General features: G+C 30.3%; 1 protein-coding gene across 3 annotated transcripts; it reads left to right on the forward strand.

The window, feature by feature from the left end:
• The first annotated feature begins 1,824 nt into the window (after positions 1-1,824).
• LOC108685105 (E3 ubiquitin-protein ligase RING1) lies at positions 1,825-8,852 on the forward strand. Of its 3 annotated transcripts, none has more exons than XM_018189748.1 (6): positions 1,825-2,082; positions 4,156-5,051; positions 6,792-7,034; positions 7,576-7,951; positions 8,086-8,388; positions 8,542-8,852. In XM_018189748.1, the coding sequence occupies exons 2-6, from the start codon at positions 4,176-4,178 to the stop codon at positions 8,757-8,759; spliced, it is 2,016 nt and encodes a 671-aa protein (XP_018045237.1). In that variant the 5' UTR covers positions 1,825-2,082; positions 4,156-4,175; the 3' UTR covers positions 8,760-8,852. The 3 variants fall into 3 exon arrangements, with proteins under 3 accessions (XP_018045237.1, XP_018045236.1, XP_018045238.1); XM_018189747.1 differs by lacking the exon at positions 1,825-2,082 and adding an exon at positions 3,616-3,679; XM_018189749.1 differs by lacking the exon at positions 1,825-2,082 and adding an exon at positions 3,616-3,679 and having other exon boundaries at positions 6,810-7,034.
• The last annotated feature ends 1,075 nt before the right edge of the window (positions 8,853-9,927 follow it).

Raw genomic sequence — 9,927 nt, forward strand, 5'->3', positions numbered from 1 at the left:
ATAACATTTAATGTAATTATTTGGAGTATGTAAATAACTCATTTTTGTCATAAAGAAAAAGTTGATATTAAATTTTGCATGATGAAAATTGCTTTTACAATGAAAAATAAGTATATACGAGAAATGGAAATGGGACATCAGAAATAAGCGATGAAACCCTCCTTGCATGCACAGCTGTAATTACACTCTCTTACAGTTAAGGTCAATAGAAAAAGGCGTGCGAGGGTCTTGTCGATCTAGTTTGCTGTGTTAGATCTGCTCGCGAATAGATCTATCCTCTCTCGTCGCTTTAGAAGAGAAGATGCATCTATAGTAATAGGCAAGCCTACGCCCATCTTACATGGAATTATATACCGTTACATTATTTATACTGTGCTTATGTATTTTGCCCACGCATAACCGCTACTTATACCGCCAACAATCACTTTTTTTAAGTACTAAACTTAGCTCATATTACTACTGAAATTGTTTGTATACTTTCTAGTCGCATACACGCGGAAAATGACATTATAAAAGATTTTTGCGGTAAAAAAAAAATAAAATAAATATATAATCAGAGAAAATTCTAAGAGCGGTAATTCCAATTTCCTCCTTTCTCGTGATATCAAAACTATGCTTGGAAGCTAGCAACTAGTTAAAATGTTAAAAGTTAAAAGAAAAAGTTAAAAAGTTAATAACTTTTAACTTAACTTAGTTAATTTTAAATGCATTTAATTTTAAATTTTAATTTAACTAAGTTACTTTTAAACGTTAACTTTTTAACTTTTTTTTAAGTTAACAAATTTTTTTATCTCTTTTAAATATCTTAGAAAAATAATAAGATATAATAAGACTAAGGACATATATTCGTAATCTGTTCATATTTTAGAGACTTAGAGATTTAGAGAGATTTAAGTAATTTCTTAAGATGTTAATACAGCCCTCTGATTGGTTTATGCGGTTATGCCTTATGCCATAAGCCTTAAGTTCGGATCTACAATAGGTTTTAAGCCTTAAGTCATAAGAAATTTATCAATTAAGTTTAGTCAAATATTCTTCTCGCATTCGATGTAATGGTTAATCGATTGTAATGGTTAATTTTTTATGGCTTAAGACTTATTAAAAATTAATCACTGATCTTGTATCTTTTTTATATGCTGCCTGTTTTTTTAAAGTTATATAACTTATATAGTTATATCGTTATGTGTTATATACTTATATCATATGTGATTAAAAAATTAAAAATTTAATTTACTTAATAATTTATATTGTAGTTATTTAGTCCCATTTTAAGATAAATTAGGACATTTTGATCTAAAAAATAATTTTTTTCAAAATTAACTTTTTTTTTAACTTAAGTTTATTCAATATTGACTTAACTTACGTTAAGTTAATTTTTTATTTCTTCAACTTTTAACTTTATTAATTTTGTAAAACTATTAACTTTAACTTTATTCAGTTAAAAAAAAAACATTAACTTGCCCTAATTAAAATTTTAGAGCGTGTTAGGCCCTGAACAATGGAGGAAATATTAAGAAATAGATATTAAGATTTTAATCTATCAGATACCAGTTACGTCGGAATACACGGTTTCTCTGATAGGTTGAAATCTTAATATCTATTCTTGTTTCTAATATTTCCTCTATTGTGCGTAGCGCCTTAGAGCATGCGACGCGAACAAACCTTGTGCTAAGGCCTTAAGCCCAATTTCTGGGCGCCATCTGGACAAAAATAGACAGAGTTTTGGGAATTATAAACTTCAGCATTTCCGCTCGATCGGTATTGTCAATATGATATTACTGTTCAGTTCTCGAACATTTTGGACTATTCTGGAACATTCTAAAATCTGATTCCAGAAGCAGCGTGAAGCATCAGAAGTATCAGAACGTGATTGGAACGTGATCAAATGTGGTTTCTGGTGATTGCGTAAATAAAGTGGTGATTCTTTGAGTCTTACAAATAATAACGCTCAAACAAACGCTGTATAATCCGCTATATATTCGCGAGTCTGTCGTTCGCTGTCCACGGATACATACATCAGACGGATTGCTTGGTCGGGCCAATCGGTCCGAGTACTGCGTCATTTATTTTACGTAAAGTCAGGTGTGTCCACATTTATTCCGGTAACGAATATTAAAAAGAAAGAGAGGCATTATTGTTTAAAATATATGGTATAAATCAGAGCTGACCGAGGTCGGTGTTTTTTGGCTTGAAATCGAAATGTTGATATTTACATCTATACCGTTCCTTACGTCCTTATTGCTGTTTTGTCGTAGCGTGGGATTTTCATTTTTAAGAACGACACTTTGAAATCATTAAAAGTTTTTGACCTGTCTTTCATTATGTTTAAAAGTATTCTGTTATACATATTTTTTATAGTTAAATATATTACTATTGCTCGTTAGAGTCGCTCCGACGTTCTTGAAATATAGGATTCATACGACATCTGACATTCATTGGTACAATGACTGTCTGACGTCATATGGATGGATGTCGTACATACTGTGAATCCTATATTTCAAGTACACTGGATTCATTCGAAGCGACCCCGAGCAGTTCCCAAGAGACAAAACGAAATGCTATTATGAATAATATTATCTTATAATATTAATAACAGAATACTTTTATAACATAGTAAAAGACACAGGTCAAAAACTTGATAATTATTCAGTTTAGCTACTCCACCCCAAAAATCAATAAAATTAGGCGATAATTATTCGGTTTAGTTACCCCATCTAAGAAATCAATATTCGACGCGTTCTTGTATGAATAAACGGAAGAATTTGACAAAGAAAAGTGTCGCTCTGCCCTGAGCCGAGATTAAGCATTAAAGTTGATAACTATTGAGATTAGGAAATCTGTCACGGAGACAAAATGAGGGTAATTCTTCAGAATTACTTCCGAGCTACCTTCGATTTCGATGAAATCAGCGCGTTTTTGCGTAAAATAAAAAAATCTGGCAGAAAAATGTCCGGGATTGCTCTGCGAAGCGAAATATTAAGCGTTAAAGTTGACTTAAAGAGTTACATAGTAACACTTTAAAGGGCTTCACACATGAAATGCATAACAGAGCGTAAGCATAATATAAGACTGCTGGACCAATGAGCATCTAACCTAATATCTCCATATTGATTTACATAAGATGCTCATTGGTTTAGCCGCCTTAAGTTGTTCAATTTCATGTGTGAAGCTCTTTAGTCAACTTTAAACGCTCGATATCTCGCATGAGGTCACAGAACACGAAAAAGGTGATCGCAATACATACTCGTATTTCGCGGCAGTGACAGATTTCCTAACCTCAATAGTTCAACTATCAACTTTAACGTTTAATATCTCGGCTCACAGGACAAGAGCGACGCTTTTTTGTTTGCCAGATTCTTCCGTTTCATGCAAAAGCACGTCAAAGTCTAATTTTATTGATTTTTGAGGTGGGATAGCTAAACTGAATAATTTTACCATAGTATCTTATAATATTAGTAACAGAATACTTTTAAACATAGTGACAACACAGGTCAAAAACTTTTAACGATTTCGGATTACAGTCAATTAAGGTCATCTATGAGACCGAGCATTGCGCGCTACGACAAAAAAAAAACAGCATTGAAGTGAAGAATAGGAACAGCAATGGGCATTGAATGCCGATACATTTCAATTTCAAATCAAAAAACACCGATCTTGGTCAGCTTTGATTTAAGTATATGTATGTATGTACGTACATATTGATTGTATTATACGTTTCACGCATAATGCGCATGATGTATCGTTTTAACTTTCTTTAATATTTGGTGAACAACAAAGGATAAAATAATACATAAAAGGCCCTATGGTTAATAATACTGATCATTGTTCAGTAATATTGAATCAGTATTCAATATTCATCGGTATACAGCAATATTTTTAGTATTTTTACTATCTTACACGATCAGTACTATTAACAATATATTTCACTCTAGTTTTAAATTATCTATTACACTGTGACATGGATCCTGATAAATCACCGTTAAATTCTATGTCAATTCATCAATATTAACCACACACAGTCAGTGATATTATTAGTATTCGTTAATACTGATAGTATGATTGATCGTGTTGGGTCACTTGAATATAATGCATTATGTATGAAACAGAATGCATTTCTTGAATGTTAAACATTTGTATAACAAAATTTTTTTTCAGCATTGAAATTTTAAAATAAAATGGTCAAAATAACAAGTGGAACTTGGAAATGTGTCATCCCACATTGTAAATCTCGTGCTAGAGCTCCTGGTCATTATTTTCCAAAAGATACAAAATTAAGGAAAAAATGGATAAAAGCGATATCTATGTCGCATGTACCTGACGAAAAAATTAAAAAATGTAGAATTTGCCATTTACATTTTGACGAAAGTTCATATGTTATTAATTTACAACGTAGACGATTGAAAATTGATGCTATTCCAAATCAGAATTTGCCAACTAGAAATGAAACAGATAATTCTGAGTCTGATATAAGTACAGATCTAGAAGAAGAAGAAGAAGAAGAAGAAGAAGAAGACGAAGAAAATGAAGATGAAGAAATGGACGACCCACAATATGATGAAGTGACTGGAACAATTGCACCCCAATCTTTTCTTGATGTTTATAAATCTTATGTAAGGACAGTAAAACATAAAGTTATTTTGGGAAACAATGTAGATATTGAAGAACAGACACGACAAGAAACACAGCTATGTAATAATGTAAATATTGAAGAAGGGACACAACAAGAAACACAGCCAGAGATTGTAAGGATAGTTGAAGAAGAAAAAGCTATTTTGGAAAATAATGTAGATATTGAAGAAGGGACACAACAAGAAACACAGCTAGAGATTGTAAGGACAGTTGAAGAAGAAAAAGCTATTTTGGAAAACAATGTAGATATTGAAGAAGGGACACAACAAGAAATACAGCCAAAGATTGTAACGATAGTTGAAGAAGAAAAAGTTATTTTGGAAAACAATGTAAATATTGAAGAAGGGACACAACAAGAAACACAGCCATGTAACAATGTAAATATTGAAGAAGGGATACAACAAGAAACACAGCCAGAGATTGTAAGGACTCCAAACAGAAGTTTTCATTCTACAAACCATGTTCATAGAAATATACTTGTTACTCGAAAGGCTAACTTGACTCCAGTAGCAAGAAAAATATATATTAAAAGCAGATTATTTAAAAAACAAAAAATATTTTACGCAAGAATATTAATTATAAACAACGATTAAAGGACGCTAAAAAAATTACTAGTTTAACTGTTCGGAAAAATTATTCAGCATTGAGAAATACACAAAAAATTTTCTTACATATGCAAATGAAGAATGTGACTAAAAAACGAAAGGTACATTCTTCTACATTTTGTACAAAGATAAAATCGGCATTAAAAAATATATATAAAGATAAACATGTTTCAATATTTACAAAATTTAGGTATTGAGTCTTCTTAATCTTTTAAAATAAAAATTAAAATAATTCGAAACAATTATAAATATTAAAAAATGCTAATTCTTTCTGATTAATTTAATTATTATTACGTAGTAATATTATGATTCTTTCATTAATTATAACTATAACTAAGATCATTAAATTTGTTACATTTCTTAATTTTTTATGAACTTAAAATAGATATATTTTAAATTGGCATATATATATATATACACACACACACACACACACACACACACACACACACACACACACACACACACACACACACACACACACGTATATAAATAAAGAACATCCTGGAGTGTTCCTGAGATTATAAAAAATCCTACGAATGCGTCCTGAACCAGTTCTTTGCTATGTGGGAAATATAACAGGGTGACGAGCGAATTTTGAATCCTGAAAACCTGGAAAAAACCTTGTATTTTTAAATATTGGATCACTGACCATATATAAGCATTTTATAATCTTAGTAGGTTTAAGTCTCTCTCTCTCTCTCTCTCTCTCTCTCTCTCTCTCTCTCTTTCTCTAATTTTTTGGCCTTGCCATAGAACAACTAATAATAGTGTAGTAATATAATTCAGTAATAATATAACTAATTATATTTCTATTTTGTTTCTGAATAAATAAATTATAAATTAAAAATCTACAATGGATGTAAATAAATGTACTATAGAATTTCAGTATTGATAATAAAAATTGAAGAGAGAGGGGGAGAATGTAGACATTCTTTTGTATTCATGCTTTAGAACATAAGTATAGCCTTGGCTAATATAAAGATATTAGGCATTTATTTAGGAAACAAAAGATAATTTACAGGAAAATCAATTTTTCAGTTAAAATTGTACATAATACTTAATAAGATGCCTAATATTTTTAGTCAAGACTGTATTAGGATATATAAAATAAATGTTAGAAATTATTTTTTATTATCTAATGAATAATTTATGTGTAATATAAACGATTCAAATATCACATTTGTAACTTTTATTTATTTACTTAAAAGTGCAAAATTATTGAACAAAAAATATTCCACATTTCAACTATTCACAGGTCAAAATGATTAACTCCGTTTCGAATTTTTTTTTTTCAATTTTATTGCCAAAATACTTCATTGATGCTTTGACACTAAAATTTTAAAAAATTCGAAATGATGTTCATCACTTTGGCCTGTGAATGGCTCATTTGATTATTTTATTGACCGAGTAGGAGCATCCTGCAATTTAGTTCTCAAAATTGTTTCTATTCGCCCAGATGGCGCAGAAATAGGACTTTATTTTGTCCAAGAGCATGTCCAAGTGTCCATACCCTGTAATGTATATGTCAATGTGTATGTAATTCAACTATTCAAGATGGCATCTGCGGAACAGGTCGGCCTCAACAAAACATGGGAATTATCGCTTTACGAATTACATCGCACTCCGCAAGACGCGATCACCGACAACACAGAGATTGCGGTCAGTCCGCGGAGTTTGCACAGCGAGCTCATGTGCCCCATTTGCTTGGATATGCTGAAGAAGACGATGACTACCAAGGAGTGCCTCCACCGTTTTTGTTCCGACTGTATTATCACGGCTTTACGGAGCGGTAACAAAGTATGTGTTTGACATAATACAACAAACTTATATCTGCAATGTTTGCGGATAATACTAGCCTATATTTTTTCTACAAGATGTAATGTTATTTATCTGTCAATTTGTGTATGTATGTACAATACAAAATATGTATGCAATCTACCATTCATTTTTTATTTATTTGGAAAGCAATACTTTCGAACTGTTTTATTTATCTATAAGGCTAATATTTTATTTATCGTAGCATGAACTTTCTACTCGCATTGATTGGTTACTAAATAGAGATTTTTTTAGAAACTTAAGAACATGATCCAGTGATTATCCTATAATATATCACATACACAATCAACATATTTGAAAACTTTGTTGTAGGATAAATGAAATATTAATTTGAACCCATGCAACAAAATTATATACACTTGCTGCAAGAATTTTATATATCTTCAATAAAAATAAATACTGTTTTTCTACAAGTAGTAATATTTTATATTGAGATACAAGGAATTTATTTATGTTATATATAATGAATTGTTTTATACTTTTATACTTTACATTGTTACAGGAATGTCCTACATGCAGGAAGAAATTGGTTTCTAAAAGATCTCTCAGACCGGATCCAAACTTTGATTTGCTAATCTCAAAAATCTATCCTAGCAGAGACGAATATGAGGCTCATCAGGAACGAGTTTTGGCTAAACTGAATAAGTCACATTCACAAGCTGCACTTGTTAACTCTATTACAGAAGGTATTAAATTACAAAGTCAGAATCGTCCACAGCGTTCTAGAAAGAATGCCAATGAATCTGAAAATGCAAGCAATGCAACGTCTTATAATAATACACCAAATATTAGTGCACCTACAACACCAAATCCATCTACAAATGTAGCAAATCAAAGTGATTCCTCTCAAAGTGCAACAGGACCTTTAAATAGTGGAGGTGATTAATTTTACGAATACCAATATTTGTTTTTTAATCTAGAAATACTCTGCACTTTTTATTGAGTTTACAACAGTTTGTATAAACTTATGTAATTTTTATTACATCAGTTATTTTTATGTACATTTATCTAGGAACAACATCTAGAAACTCTACCACACCATCGCCAAATCCTGCAAATCAAATCTCAAAACCATCAAAACGACAGAAAAGTCTACAAAATTCTGAGAATGATTCTTCTAGTGCAGAAGCTGAGACTGGCGGTGGTGATTCTATGGTTGACACAGAAGGTGAAGGTCCTAGCGAGCCATTGATGCTTAATGAAATTGAACTTGTCTTTAAACCACACCCTACAGAAATGGCAGGTGATAATTCTTTAATAAAAGCATTGAAAGAGAACAGTATTCGCTATATAAAAACAACAGCAAATGCCACAGGTAAGATATCTCGCAAATTGCATTTAAGAAAGAAAAAATTGTTTACTTGAAGAAGCTAATGAATATTATAAATTTAAAATGTAAATATACATTAAATTATAAAATGGAAAAACAAACTTTCAGTATGAAATAACAAATTGTTTGTTTTTACAGTGGACCATTTAAGTAAATATCTAGCAATGCGTTTAACGTTGGATTTGGATACTGAACTGTCAGAATCAGATAGGCTGTTAAATTTTTGTATCTATATCGCACCTTCACCTGGGCAGCTTGTGGTATTAAGTGGCTCACAAACGTTACGACAAGTGAACGATAAATTCTGGCGTGTCAATCGACCTTTGGAAATGTATTACTCATGGAAGAAGACCTAGGGAAGGCCTCAAAAATATCTATCAGATGGAAGTTAATTGCGTCACGTTTTGAAGAAAGGAAATGAATTGTCATTCATATTATATGGAATACAGTAGAATATATCAAATATGAATAATACATATTGTTATATTGTATTGTATTCAATTTGATTCAATATTAAGGTAATATTTATAAAATCATCGACAATGGTGCAATTTTTACATCTTTAAAGCCAGTTGCCAATAATGGTTTCATTAATATAAGAATTAAAAAGGCAACTAAAACTTTATTAAACTGTGTGATTTTAACAACATTGTACATCCCGAATTACAATTACCATTTCACACTATACAAAATAATATCTACAAAAAGTTTTATAAAAGGTATATATGTTACATTCACATATATTCATACATGTTCCATCATTTAATGGTTTTAATAATCGTCAATTTATTTAAACGATTTTTAATCACGTGGACCATGCTGTATAGTTTGCAGGAAAAAAATAAATCTATGTAAATATGAATACATACGCATTTTATTTTTGTCTAGTTTTAGTCCTTTTTTTTTTTTTTTTTTTTTTTTTTTTTTTTTTTTTTTTTTTTTTTTTTTTTTTTTTTTTTATCCTGTATATTGCACACATGCACACATATAATTTGTATTTAAATTACAATCAGCGACATAAGAGCGTAATCAAAAGTTTTCTAAAAGAAATTGAATATATTAGAAATTAACAAGTTACATTTTTAAAATACATTACGTTTACTAAAATGCGTTTATTTAGACCAATCATTTATTATTTGATTATAGCTTGTGATTGAAACATATACTCATCACATAATTTTTGATCAGAGTTTTAGATAAAAATCTTCTGAAAATGCCAAGCAATAACTGTTTCAAAATAAATATTTATGACAAGCTATAATCAATAATGATTAAGCGTCGTATTAAGTAAATGCATTTTTAAATAAATATAGTATGTTTTTAAAATATAACTTTAATACTTTAAGATATTCGATTTCTTTCAGGAAACTGTTGACAACATCTTGTATCACTAACTGCATATTCCTAGATTTTATGCACGATTAGTTTAAGGCAATATAATATATGAAAATCTTTCAATTATCATGCTATGTTTGCATTTACATGCTTATTCCTTTGGCCAGTAGATATAACTTACTGATAACG

The sequence above is a fragment of the Atta colombica genome, unplaced genomic scaffold, assembly GCF_001594045.1.
Source record: "Atta colombica isolate Treedump-2 unplaced genomic scaffold, Acol1.0 scaffold146, whole genome shotgun sequence".
NCBI lineage: Eukaryota > Metazoa > Arthropoda > Insecta > Hymenoptera > Formicidae > Atta > Atta colombica.